The sequence below is a fragment of the Emys orbicularis genome, chromosome 8 (genome assembly GCF_028017835.1).
Source record: "Emys orbicularis isolate rEmyOrb1 chromosome 8, rEmyOrb1.hap1, whole genome shotgun sequence".
Taxonomy (NCBI): domain Eukaryota; kingdom Metazoa; phylum Chordata; order Testudines; family Emydidae; genus Emys; species Emys orbicularis.
In genome coordinates, this window is record NC_088690.1 from 6,671,137 (window position 1) to 6,685,957 (window position 14,821).

Sequence of the window (14,821 nt, forward strand, 5' to 3'; positions counted from 1 at the left end):
TCAGTGTGTGAGAAGTTCCGCTGGGTCTGAGCTCGGGGGGAGGTCGCCTTCCCACTGCCCCCCCTCCTCCGCCCCCCATCCCCTTTTCCACCCCTCCCCGGGCCCCTCCCTCCCCCAGACTCTGCCAAGGAGCGATCGCAGCTCCCAGCCCCTCTGCGTCCTCCCCCCCCACTCCCATCCTCCCCCTCCAGCCGCCACCCGGATCCTGCCTTGACTCGCTCCCGCCTGGAGAGCGGCGGGAAGCCGGGGAAGGAGCCGGAGCCCGCTGCCGGCCGTGCCCGGTTGGAGAGAGAAGGGGGGACCGCGCAGCCCCAGCCGCCGCCTCGGTACCATTCCGGGGGCCGCCGCTAGGTGGGGGGAGCCCGGGCCCGGCTACCCGAGAATGACTCTGGGCAGGAGCAGGAGCAGCAGCTGCGGGATCATGTCCGAGAACTCCCCGGAGGAGGAGCCGCTCTCCGAGGTGGAGGACGCGGATATCGATGTGGTGGGGCCCCCCCAGGACGGGGGCAAATTCAGCGAGGAGGAGGAGGAAGAGGAGGAAGAAGAAGACGACAGCGACCCTCTGGGGCTGCCCAGGAGCGGGGCCAGCAGCCAGGCGCGCCTGGGGGGCTCCCCGGAGAGGCGGTCCCCCTCGGAGCCGGCGTGCGCCCGGGGCGCAGCGCCCGGGGAGAAGCCGCCGGCGGCCGGGAAGAACCCGCTGGTGAAGCCGCCTTACTCCTACATCGCACTCATCACCATGGCCATCCTACAGAGCCCCAAGAAGCGCCTGACCCTCAGCGAAATCTGCGAGTTCATCAGCGGCCGCTTCCCCTACTACCGGGAGAAGTTCCCCGCCTGGCAGAACAGCATCCGCCACAACCTCTCGCTCAACGACTGCTTCGTCAAGATCCCCCGCGAGCCGGGCAACCCGGGCAAGGGCAACTACTGGACCCTGGACCCGGAGTCCGCCGACATGTTCGACAACGGCAGCTTCCTCCGCCGCAGGAAACGCTTCAAGCGGCAGCAGCAGCCGCTGCACCCCCAGCACCCCGAGCTCCTGCTGCGAGCCGGGGGGGACCCCGGCCCCTTCCTGCCCGGCTTCCCTTACGGACCCTACGGCTACAACTACGGCCTCCAGCTGCAGAACTACCACCACCCGCATCCGCCCCATCCCGCGGCGGGGGGCACCTTTCCCTTCCAGCCCCCGCACTGCCCAGCCCTGCCCGGACCTCCGCCCCCGGCCGCCTCGGTCTTCTCCAGCGCCCCCAGCCTCCCCTCCTTCCTGGGCGGCGAACTGAGCTGCAGGAAACCTTTCTACCACCCGCAGCTGAGCCCCACCGCCCTGCCCGCCGCCGCCGCCCTCCTGCAGACCCTCAAGGCAGACAACAGCCACGGCGGCGGCAGCAGCACCCCCCGGAGGCCTTCTTTTTCCATAGACAACATTATCGGGGGCGCTGCCCCGCCGCCCCACAGCAGCTCCCCCACCTCCTCACCTTACGCCTCTGGCCAAGTTGGGAGCCAGGCTCAAGTCCTGGCCATGCTGACTCCTGCTTTGGCACCGGTACAGAACCACTTAAACTTGGCCCACGAGTCTCTCCTGCAGCCCGGACAGAACTTTTCCAGCAAAATCACAAATCTGAGTAGCTGTCCCTTTTAAAAGAGATCAAACAAACAAACAAAAAAGCCCCCTTCAAAAAAAAAAACCCAATACCCTCCCCCCAAATTCTCCTCCTGTTGTGTTTTAAGGTAGGAATTCTTTCTTTTTTGTTTTTTTGGCTTTTTCGCATCTTGATCTCTGTATCTCTTCCCTTTGCTCGAAAAAGAATTCTAAACTACCCCCCCCCCCCGACTCCAAAAGTGTATTTATAAAGTGTCCATAATGTACGATGGGAAACTCAGCTGGTTAAAATGTAACATTTTATAGGTGTTAATTTTCTTTTTAATGATCTCGGGTCTTCGAAACCTTTTCTTTGCGAGTTGCAAACATCCTGGCGAGAGAGCTGTTTCTGAAACTTATAAGGAGAGTTTTAAATGTCTGGGTATTTTTAAACAGCTTTTGCTCGTTCCTTCAAAGCTCTGGTTTTAAGGGTTTCCTCCAACGTAGGCATATTTTTCTCCTCCCGAGGAAAATGTTTAATGATCCGATTTTTTTTTTAATCTTGGTTTGATTGGTTTTACTTATAAAGCACCATCCAGTATAAAAAAAATCAGAGAAACTCCGGATGCTTTTAATGAGACGTATTCAAACACACATTTAAAAAATCGGAGATATCAGGAAGTTTTATAGTTTTCATTTTTAACCCAGTTTTTCCACCCCTTAAATGTGTGGGTGGTTTTTTTTTTAATGTATTTGTAATTATTTGTATATAGGTTATTCGGGAGATAATGTGCAGATTCCACCTCTCTCTCTTCACTGGTTGTGCATCCGTCCTATCTATTTTATTGAGAGAATCTGTGAATACTTTGTGGAAAAGGCAACGCAGTTTTGCCCACCCTGGTGTAAATTAATAAATGTTTGTGAATTGTTTAAAACAAAACCCCAAACGATCGTTCGTTCTTATGTATTTTCTTCATGTAAGAACTGATCACCCCCCGCTCTAACTCTGGGCCTCAGAACCGAGTGCTATAGTCACCCAATTGACGCCAGTTAGAAACTGGGTAACTTTTAAAAATAAATCCACATAGATCTCCGTAGAGTGGGGCTTTTGATTACTAAACTAAACTGAAGCACCAAACTCGGCCTAAAGCGGAACCGAACTCTTCAATAGACATTGAGTAAAGTGGAATAGAAGGACAGACTATCAACAGTGTATTGATTTGTTTTTATTTCCCAGGATAAATGTTTCGTTACTCTTCTTACCAGGTCAGAATATAAAAGTTTAAATTTGGCTTTTTGCTCTTTTTGTAAATGCGCCCCCCTTTTTTTAAAAAAAAAACCCCTCATAATTCAAGGTTTATATCCTCTCCTTTCGATTATTAGACTTTTAGTTTTGGTTCTACACTGAGCAACCAATTCAACTCCTGTTTTTGGCAAAGACTTGCTGTTGCCAGGCTGTTCCTAAGGAAGGAGGGGGAGAGAATACGCGTGGGGGGGGGGTTGTTTTTCTCCCCCTTTTTTATTTTGTTTGGAAACGTTGGCACAAGGGGAAAGAACTGGAAGGGTTTTGTTTTTCCTTGGGCCCGAGGAGTTCGGATGACCCAATGAAACTCGAGAGCTCTGCCTACATTTTGCAACAACTTACAAAAGTAAATAAACATCCTGCAACGCTCTCTGACACCCCCCCCTTTTTTTTGTATTGTCACGCAGAAACTTGAAAGCAATCGGGTTACTTTAAAGAAGCATCCTGGTCTCTTGTGCAGCAAGCAGGGAAGTTGTGCGCAAAAAGCCTTGCCCAGTCAGTGAATTAAACCAGACTGAAGGGGGGGGGGACCCTCCTCCCCCAATATTCATTTACCAGCTTCGCATTGTTCTAATGGACTCCGGTCCCCATAGAGATCAATATATTACAAGGGAGGAGGGGTCGCGGGTGAGTGTGTGTGTGGGGAGGATTCGAATCGTGTAGCATTTTACATCTCTCTTAATCCGCCTCGAACCTCAGCTGAGTTTGTTGATGTTGTTGCTTAAAGGGCTGGTTCCCCTGAATAGGCGCCCAGCGAGCGGTCTCACATCTCGCTCTCACGCACATTTGCTTCTGAAAAGCGATCTTCTGTCAGACACTTGGTTGTCCCCTTTCATGTCCAGCTCCTACAAAAGGGGCTACAAGGCTCGACATGGGAGAAAAGAGGAGGCCAATGAATCTATTTTCCAGATTGCCAAGCACATGGTGGAAACGCTGAAGAGCCTCTGTAGCTCTTCTCTTCTTCCGGCCTCCCCTTTTCTTTGGCTAGAACTGCGTGCAAGTAGTTAAATGGCTAAGTTGGGGGTGTTTCTGACAAGCTCATTACTAGAGGGGTGGTCCCCCCCCTTCTCTCTTCCCGGAGCCTTTGATGGAGTTAGAAGAAAATAGTGAAGAGAAACTAACTTTGTTCAGATCCGCTCTAATAAATGAGGTGGCTTTTAATAATGTGGAATCCATAGGGAGAAAGGAGAGACCTTATACATCAGGGTTTTTATTTTAAAAGTTGTGAGCGATTTTTTTTAAAGAGCCTGTGGGGGTGGAGAAAAACATTGTGAAAGGGAACTAAATAAATATAGAATGTAGTGACTGGTAGAAAATAGTTTGAGAAGCATTTAGGATGAAATCCCATGTAAAATGTAGAACCAGTGTGTATAGTTTGCAGAGTTAATGAACAGGACATTGCATTTAAAACCCCCTTTGGCAGATCTTGCTTAAGGATCTGTTCTTACTGTTCTGCTTAAGGTATCTGGGATTTCCCCTAAGAGGGCAAATCTGTTCCTAGACGAGAGGTAGCAGTCTCTGAGTTACAGATTGCAGACCAGTCATTACCCAAACCCAATTAATAGCTGTTCTGAGGCTTCCACCCTTTGCTCATTGAGTAGAACAATGATGGTTTCAAACACACCAGTGCGCCCCCCCCCCCGCCCCCAACTTCTTCTGTTAGGTTGAAATCACCTTTTGTGGCTGGCATTTTCTCTTGTTCATCCATTCCTCCCCCTTCCGGTCCCATCAAGTGAGACTATTTGTTGTTCCTCTGTGGCCATGAATGAAATTTACCAGGAAAGGTAACCAATTTTATTATTATTATTTATTTTAATCCGAGCCAAAATGATATCAAACCTTCCTCATTGGCTTGTCTCGTTTGCATTGTAGCCTGAAACTGTGTCGTATTAGGTTGATTTTTTTCTCTCTTTGCGGTTCTCTAGGCCTAAATAGGAGTATTTAGACACGAATATTGTATGACGCGTGGGCTGGTTAATCCATAATAACGACTGTCTGCAGACCCAATGGACCCCCTCATTTTGATATGTGTCGGGGGGGGGGGTTAGGACTCCGCTGCACCCCAGGTTTTGTCTGATCTGAGAGCCTTCAATTCCACCGCCAAACCTTGCCAAGGCGACGGGGTTAACAGCGAAATATGGAATAACATTAACTCTAGAGGGGGTTGTGTTTAAAGGCACCGCGGATAATGGCCTCTAATTACGGGGCTGGCTGACTCTGTAGGTTTGATCTTCACGGGGCATTATTTTTAAGCGGTCGTTGAGGATCGTTTTTCACGCCTATCTGGCTAAAGGGGGGAGGTTTATTTGTTTGTTTGTTTATTGGAGGGGGCATTGGCAATAACCGATCACTGAACGATGTTAGCATTCCAGGAGAGTGATTAGCTGTCCCAGCCAGTATTTTCCCCTCTTGCCCAAATCCTGTTATGAATTTGTTCTGTTCTTGTTTGGAAAACTGCAGTTTAAAAAAAAAAAGGGGGGGAACCCCTTTATAAACCTAGAAAGATTGAAGGCTGAATACATGTACATGACACCACAGGGCCCGATCCTGTAGCCCTTCCTCCCTAGGAGTTTTTTGTCTGAATAACGACTGCAGAATCGATCCAAAATCTAACCCTACCCAGTTCCTGTCTATACATAAAATGCCAGCTGGGTTCTCCTTTTTGGAAACGTTTCTTTGGTGGATTGTTTGGGGTTGTGTTCTTTTTTGGGGGGGGGAGGGGTGGTGGGTTAAATACCTTCCTGGGGTGTCAGTTGAAGGGACTTTAACCGCAAAACAGCTGCCCGGAAGATACTAAATACTGTAGTATGGATGTTTCGATTCGAAGTGGGTTTCATTCAAACGCTTATATCATTCAAGTGCGCCCAGAAATGTGACCCGTGCGATGTTTTTTGTGTGTGTGTAACTCCCCCCTTGATATTGCTAGGGAAAACAGTCCTTCTCAGCAACATTTCTGTTTGCAAAGGGGCAGGCCTCCGAGGTTACTTAGCTGAACAAGAAATGTTGTAACACGTTTCAGAACACATCTGGTGTGGAGGGAAACCCCCCCCTTTCATTGTTAAATCCCCCCCCACCCCCAGTCATTGGCCTAAATTGAGTGATCACGATTCTTGGGATAGAGGGAACAGCGTGTCAATTTCGATCTAGCTCTTAAATCCCCATCCGAAACCTCCGGCTCCTGGAATCACATTAAAACTCTCTCCGAACATCTCCGCCTTTGGCAGGTTCTGGTATCCATTATTGCGATCAGAAGCCCGCAGGAGCGTTTTAAACTGATTTGGGGGAATTAGGAAGGTCAGAAGCCCGTTCCCTTCTCCAATATTTTTGTCTTTATGGTTAAACGGAGCGCTGAAAAATGATCTGGATTATGGAAAACACCTTTTCTAAACAACACCGATGTCCAGTGGTTAAACCCTCCCCTGATGGCCAGGCCTCTTTGGTTTCCTATTTCTGAGAAGAACTCCCCCCCCCATGTTCACGATTGCTTTAAATCTTAATTAGAGTAGTCACGTTACCCTTTCTTAAGACACTTTCTCTGACTTGTGAATTAAGACAAATATTTGCAAGGGAGTGGACTATTTCCCCCCTCCTAATACACAACGTTTCTCACCCCCCCCCCTTTGTTTTGGGAACGAAATTGTTACCTTTTAAATTTTCCTACGTTTTAAAATCTCCAATGACTATTGCTTTTGGAACACAAGCGGCAAGTTACTGAACACAAGTTATTGAATGGAAAATGTGATATTGCAGTGTTTAGATCTTTCACACAAATATAGGAGCAGCTGAGGCTTCCAAGTGGGGACTTTCTGTAACATGGCCTGGCAAGATTAGAAAGACCCTATCTGCCTTGGGATATTGCAAGGGGTTTATTAACCATGTTAATTTGTGTCTCGTCTTGTTAGTTTTCTGAAGCGTGTTTTTCTTTCTTTCTTTCTTTTGCATTGGCGACCACCCAGGGGCTGTAGTTATAGGAAAAAGCAGACATGCAAAAAGCATAGCAAACGTGTTTATTTCTCTAAAGTTTGAAGGAAGCAGAGCCTAGTCCCCCGGGGGAAAAAAATCTATTTATAACCCCCTTTTTATTTGGGGCTCAAATCTGGCATATTTAAATCTAGACCCAAAGGGTCATTTTATTGGTCACTTAATGAAGTTTAAAACTTTGTCCTGCTTAAGAGGCTTTGAAAGCCCATTTGTGACAGTGATGAGGAAGGATTGTTGGTAGAGACGAGAGAATAATAGACGTTGTCAGTTTTATTCAGTTTGCAAGGCGGTGGGGAGGATACCCCCTTGGAATTGTTGAAATGAAATAAAGATTTATTGTAGAGCGCTAAAGGTCCGGAGTTAAACTTTTTCCGGGTGGTATTTCAGATCTCAGACAGCACCTCTGCCCACTCAAGACAACTGGAGTGCGAATATTTAGATATTTGTTACTTAATACGCTCGAATGGATTGAGACACGGGAGACTTCTTATATAGCCTCAATTCCACGCTTAAATATTAGGCTTTTGTGGATCTTTAGAGCACAAATCAGTCAAGCTGCAAACTTTGCTCCCTTTTTTCGTGAAGCCTTAATGCTTCCTTGTCTTATGCAGGTTTGGTAAGAAAATACTGCAGGTCACAAACAAATATACTTCGTATCTACACATGCACTTTATATTTTATGTGCTTGAAACCAGAAGCCAAAGTTACAATGAAACAAAATGTGACTGTTTGCAGGGAAGCCAATACATGGGTTTGCACTTTTTGTTTTATTAAAAAAAAATCACCCTTCAAAGTTTCAGAATATAATGAATTTTGTGGCGGTTTTAAAAATCCATTTTAGTCTAAACTCTGGAAGCACTCGCTGACTTTTGCCTTCCGAGCTAATTAAGTGTAATGTAAAAAAAAAAAAAAAAAAAAAAAGATATAAACAACTAGTTGTAGTTCATATAATTACTCCCCATCCAAAGGATCTGTTACAACTTTAAAATAAAGATAAATTGCTATTGCATATGCTTTGCATCGTAAACCTGAAATCAGTGTGGATTTGGTTTGTAAAGGGTTTGGTAGTTGAGGGAAGGAATCAAACGACATTTTTAAATAAGCTTTCTCTCCAGTTTTCCTTCATTTCCTTCTGCGTCCTTTCTTTCTCTGTCCTCAACCTTTTTTCTTTTATTAATCTGGTCCCTCCTTGATCTGAAACTGATTCCTTACCACAGTTGCCAAGTTTTCTTGAAGTGCTACTTGTCTGCTGTATTGACTGGTCCGGTTATGTTTCATTCACAGCGCAGTGAATAGGAAATAACTGTTGGGTTTCACTTTTAATGACTGATCCTCAGTTAGGTTCCACGAACACCTGGTAGGCGAGGATTCTTCTTCAATTATGTAGAATTCCAATGTTAAAAAGCGGGGAGAAATTTGACTTGAGACACGAAGCTGGCAGAGTTCAAATAGTTCCAAGAACTTTGCATCGAAATTAGTAAGGCCATGAATCTAGACAGGGATTTTTGCATGATCTTTGCAATGCAGCTGTAGTGCAATCATTGAATTTAGCCACCTCGCCGCGATTTGTTTGTCACGATAAACCATTTTTTTTTTTTTTTTGCTTCATTGCCTTGGAAGTAATTAAGCGGCTAGCGTTGCAGAAAGATGCCCAAATAAGATCAACAACAAAGTCTGCCTTGTATAGCTTCCAGATATTCGAAAGACTGTAAAGGGATCTCTGTGACTCGCATTCAGCTTGAAGGCTGGAGAGACAACCAAGGTATTAATGAATCTTTTTTAAAAAATTTGTAAACTCAACAGTTGATTGTTTAGAATTTACTGGCGCATGGGAATTAGAAATGGCTATACACCCAGATACTGTAATGTGAGCTCTGCTTTATAACACCTTACTACGCGATACTACAGACTGAAAACACCTTATGCCTCTCATAGAAGCCCCCTTTTCCATTTAGCTCCCGGCTAGCATTTCTTGAGCATTTGTGCTATTTTTTTAATAAAAATAAAATTAACCTTTGTGTCTATGTAGTTCATAGCAACAGGTGTCAGGATGGCACATAACAAGCACCGAAGTCTTTGATCTCGAGTTTCCATCTCCATCTTAATTCAAATGCTAATTTTAATGGCTCTTGATGCTCCTTTGATGATACCCAGGGATAAAATGTTGATAAACTAAATCAGTGTGTTGGCTGCCTGATTATTTTAAACGGCACATATGGAACACTGAAATAGATTTATGTACCAATCGAAGGCGCCTGGTTAATATTTAATACTGTTTAATTCCAAAATTGGATTGAGGAAAAACATCTCATTTTTCCCAAATCAAAACCCATGATATTTTGCCTTATTTTATAAATGTCTCATGTTTATTTTGGCAAGGCAAGCGGTGTCATTTAGGTGCCTAAGTATATACATATATTTTAAAAATCGCAAGTTATTAACATTCGTTTCCAACGAAAGTTCATATTCTCCATCTGCCAAAGATAGCCTTGTAAATCATAATGAAAATCTGCACGGAAGATTCTATATTGGAAAAGGACTGGAGATGTAGTTTTTTTCTGTGTGCAGTGCTGCAAAGGATAACTTGTCTCTATTCAATGTTTCAGATTCTTGTTAATTACACCCTCCTTCCCAATATTTCCTGGTTAATTAGGATCAGATTTACAAGTCAGACTGTGCAAGGTAATTATACCAACCACTTAATTTGATCAAAAAGGAAATTATATACACACGCACATTTTAAAAGTTGGGCTAAGACTCCATTGACTCCCGGCTGTAACCTCATTTTCAAGGAAAATTACATTCTTACCAGTTATTTCATTTTGCTACCTTTGGGGCGGGGGATTTACACTGTGAAATTAACAGGGCCGGTTCCTGCAGTCCTTACTCTCGCAAAACTCGCCTCCCATTTTTCCTGGCTCAGTTTCCCCACACTCGAAAGATGAGCCGGAGTGCTCTGAAATTTGCGTTCATGAAGTGAAAAGGCTCCCCTGCCGCTGAATTAAAATTCATCACAGAAAACTTCGGTGAGAAGTAGGTGACTTTGCCGGGTAAAATAAATGGTGTTAGGTGTAGCTGAAGTACCAGGCAAAGCTCCCCTGGAAAGTCAATGGGAGTTTTGCTCTAGCTGGTAAATTACACCCGTTCTTGAGCATATTCATGAAGCAGGGCATGAACCAGTGCTTTATTGGGATCCAATAAGGTCTTTCAATATGGTGAACAGATCCCCACACGGATTTTTTCCTCATAACCCACGGGTAATTTTCTCTTCTGTCCCTCCCCCTCCCATTTCAAACATTAATATAATAAAATACTACTAGGTTCACAGGGTCACACAAGTATATCCAAGTTAAGCATGTTCTTTAGAAGCAATGATTTTTTAAAAAGAATTGCTTTTAATTCATTCCTTGGAAAACTTAATTTTTTAACCAGGAAAAAACCCCAACCCTCACTTCATTGCTAGTAGGACTGCATGATTCATTGACAATGAATTGTATTCAGTGCATTTATCTCTTATTTTCTGGTTCAGAAAAATGAAAGAAAATACCGTCCAAATTATTTGTTCAGTGGATGTTTGTATGAACAAATGCCCCCAATAAGTCTTACAATCAATAGTTGATGGGCAGCAGGGTTAGCTGATGTTCATTCTATCGCCTGATTGGAAGCAGGGCCTTCCCTAAGACTGCTTCTGCCGAGGTACATTTGGTTTTGGTCACAAATGAATGTGGTGTGCCGATTGGAGTGAATTTCGCAATGGGCTCTCAACCTGCACCCCAGGCCAGCAGATTAGAAGGAGTCCAACACGGCTGAAGCAAAAGTCGGTTTAGATCTCCCTCGCCCCCAGCGAAATGATCCTGAATATTCTCTTACACTGAGTGGTTTGAGGGCTGATATGTGCTCCTCGGGTCGCTGTGCTGTTGTGTGCCTTGGTGTTTGGTTTTACAGAAAAAAACCTCCCACTTTTAATGTAGGATTTTGTCTGGTTGGGGTTGGTAGACGAGGCAGCTAAAGAGCCTCATAAGCATATAGATAGGGGCGGAAATAGACCTCTACACTTTCTCTTTAAACTTAAACGAATACGTTAAGGAAAGGCGCTGTCCCTGCAAACACAATCTGGTCACATTTCAGCCTCATCGGCTCCTGTCAGCTCCAGATTTAGACTAAATTATAGTCACTGTTCTTTGTAACTCAAATTTGTTTCACATCCTCAACCATATCAAAGAGATTCCGTGCATAGTCCCTTCTTTCTTTCTTCACAGGGGAACGAAAAGCTACATTTCCTACATTCTAATATTTTCCTCCCACATCTTATGTGGACTCTCTGGCTCAAAGTTTCCTTTCTGATTTGCCTCTCCTCCGCCATCTGTTGTGTGGTTTCGCTCTGGTATCCCTTCTGCCCCGTCGGTGGCTGTTAAATAAATAAAAACACAACAAACCAAAAAATGCAAACCAGCTTTTGGATGAAGGGCCAGATCCTGTTCCCAGTCAAGCCAGTGGCAAACACTCCTATTGATTTCCAGGGGGCAAGAATGCGGTTCGGGATCCATAGACGCAGAACCCGCTGCTGATGCCTTCTCAAAGTCTATCGGATATTGGGGACATATCCTCAAGCTGGGGACAATTGTCCATTGCCCTCGATGGAAATCTGCACCACGGGGCATTGAGGTCCTTGGGAACCTGTTCTTTACATTCCTAGCCGCAATCAGGTTCTCTGAGCGATCTATGAACGATCATGTTATTAGCAGAGATTTAATGTCCCATTTCTGTTGGCCACTTAAGCACATTGTATTCAGGGAAAATAACTTGCGGCCTAAAATTCTACTTTTGTTCCAGCGACCGGCGCCTTCGCAGGGCGTTTTCTGGCGTCGCTCTGACAACTGATCGGAGTTAGATTCAAGGGTAGAATAATGCGGTACCCGGAGTTGAAATCCGTGTCTCCTCTGTGACTTATAAAGTAAATACCAGTCTCATGACCTTCTCCCTTCCCCGGTCATGTGGGACACAAGTAAATTTATCCACCCCGATGGAAATTCTCATGTCAGCAACACTGTAGAGTTGGCTGGCACATCTCACAGGGGAAATTATTTTTAACCTCATTTGATTGCCCCTTCTCTGAATATAGAGATTAAATCTCCTGCTGGACAGGTTGGTTGTTGTATCCACCTAAATAAACCTGGGCTAAGAAGAACACTTCAGAATAAGCGTTCTTGGGGCTTTGTTTTAGCTCAGTTGTAAGTCAAAGAGGCAGGTTGGGCTGGCTCAAGCTTCGAGAAACTTAGCCAAGGGTACGGTATCTCTTTCTACACTAAGCAATGGGGGGGAGGGGGAATAGATGCGATTTTGAGATTTAAACTCTGATGCACTGGGAAAAGCTTCAGCAATACACAGCTGTAAACAACTCCATTTAAAAAAAACTCCATTTAAAAAAAAGTCATCTACAAATTTTAGAGGGCGAAAGTTTCCAAATACACATCGGTGCTGGTAATAAAGTGATAATTATAGATCGCTCGATTAAAACGGGTCTGAGCATCGTCCCACTAACGATTTCCCTAAATCTGTGCTCCCCCAAAGAGAAAGAATTCGGACTGGAGTTTCTTTGCAAATTGTGTCTCGCGCTGGTTGCTTTGTTCTGGTGCCGTGGGAGGGAGGCGGAACAGAAAGCTACTGCGAAAGTGCTTTGCGCCGTATCCACACCTCGAAGCCGTTGTGATGACAGGCTCGACAAGAAACGGTTCTACCCGCGGAAGAAATGGCTAATCCAATGAACTGTGAAGGAAAAGCTTTTGGCTTGTGGCTGGGGCTTGGACCCAAACAGCGCGCAGGGGAGATGATTACAAGATGTGGAAGCAAACGCTGCATTTGTCGTTCAGTGTGCGGCTCCCCTCCCTGCCCCCCTGCCCTTTACTCCCCAGCGAACGGGATCTGCTTGATCCTGGAAGTCAAAAAAAGTCTCAGTCCGTTTCAATGGGAGACGGATAAGCCGCCCCCCCCCCCAAGCTTGGTATCATATAGGAACCGGGCGAGTTCCGTGGGCCCGATCCTGCCGCCTTTATTGCAACGAGAACTGCAGGGTCGGGCCCTAGGTGGGGGACATAGGTCCTATGCGCAGCATAGCCACTTAATGGGTGTCAATCCAGCCCGTGGACTAAGTGGCCTCTGGTCATTCAAGCCAAACAAGGGGGCGGGACTCAGCCGGCTTGTCTTCACCGCTGGCGTCTTTAACCGGAGTCTGCTGCGAATAAGACAAGGTGGGTGAGAAGATCTTTTATGGGAGCAACTTCTGCTGGTGAAGGAGCACGTCCCCGAGGCGTGTCTCATTCACCACCAGCAATGGGTCCAATACAATATCACCTCACCCCCCAAGTCCCGTTAGCCTCCGGGGCCCAACACTGCAAACACGGACCAGGGAGGGAAGGGAGAGTTCTTTCCGCTTGTCCATTTGGCCAGTAGCAAGTCTGAATGGAGGCGGCTACTTTTTGTTTTTGTTTTTATCCTCTTGCTACTTTATTCAATGCAGCTACAGTCTGTCCCACTGCTGTCCCCTCCCCCCGCTTTATGTTGTAAAAGGGGCCGACCACCTGGGCACAACTTCCAAGCTAACCTCCTGGCCCGACCTATCAGACAAGCGACCTGCCGCTCTCAAGTCCTTCCCAAGAGGCTTCCCCTATTCACGCTGGCACAGGCGGCAGGAAATATGGCTAAGAGAAAAGGCCAGGCCCTAGTTCTGCAGGAGGTACATGGCGAAGAGAGCCTTGGCCAGTGGGGCTGAATTCCCCGAGGTTGCAGTAGTAGTAACAAGCACCCTCATCAGCACCCCCACGACCAAAGTCGTTCCAGCATCCCTGGCCAGAGGTGCTGGAACTGGGGGTGCAGCTGCACCCCGTGGTCGGAAGCGGTTCTCCTCATATCCTGTGTATAGGGGCTTTCACAGCCCCTATACACATGGTCCCAGCACCTATGCCCCGACCTTGTTCGTTGAGCCCACAGGGGCTGGGAGCTTATCATAAAACTCCCTTCACCTTCCAGCCTAAACAAAACAACCCCGAGAAAGAACCAAACCGCTGGGTTTCCTTCTTTGTCAACGTGGCTTTAGGCGAACGGGGAGAGAGGCATTTAACTACAGAGCCAGCTTTTGCCCGGGGGTGGAAGGGGGAAAAGCTCCTCGGACCAGGCTGTGCTTAGCAGTTCATTCCAGTTTGTATTTATATTTCAGTAGCGCCTAACAGCTAGGAAGCAAAAACCATGGGAAGCAACCCCCCCCCGCCCCCGCCCCCAGAGCTGTTAGAGAGCGAGGGCTGCAGGATCCAGTGTTATGTTACAACTGGAGTCGGGGCTGGGCCTGCAGCTCCGGATCCGAAGTAGCTGGTGAGTCCTTAAGTACAGCGGCTTAGCTGTGAAGTGTCGAGGGAAGGAAGGATGGCAAACCACACCGAGGTCTGGAGGGATCCAGGCGAACAGGCCCAGCAAACGCTCATTCAAGCCCCAGAACACGTGTGCAGGAGGGGGGCTAAACCCTTCACGTCCTGAAAGTTACAAAGGCAGGGGAAGGAGAGTTCAAGGGAGGGAGGCTTCCCCCCCCCCCCCCGTTTGCAGCCATGGCTCCCGAGCTCAGACTGTGAGGGGACCAAATCGCAGCTGAATTCTTCTCCCTCCTGTGAAAGTGGACCCCTCCTGCCCCCTGCACCTTGCTATGTATTCTTAAAGCGCGACGGACACCGGCTTTCCAAGCCCCACCAGCAGAAAAGCCAGCCTTTGAGAGCTGCAACCCAGCGAGCTTGGCGGGGAAGGGGTGGATGGATTCTATACCCAACCTCGCGTCAAATAGCCACAGAGAAAGAGCACGTTGATCCCACGTGGTAACGGGTGTGTGACCATTTTAGGGCCAGATCTTGCCCCTACATCTGTTGATAGAAAAGCCCCCATCGCGTTTATTTCTGATCAGGATCGGGCCCAGCATCTTG

At 46.7% G+C, this 14,821-nt stretch overlaps 1 protein-coding gene across 1 annotated transcript; it reads left to right on the plus strand.

The window, feature by feature from the left end:
- Window positions 1–382: 382 nt before the first annotated feature.
- Window positions 383–1,636, plus strand: FOXD2 (forkhead box D2). The gene has a single exon (XM_065409771.1). It carries the CDS (start codon window positions 383–385, stop codon window positions 1,634–1,636), a length of 1,254 nt encoding a protein of 417 aa, XP_065265843.1.
- Window positions 1,637–14,821: the final 13,185 nt, after the last annotated feature.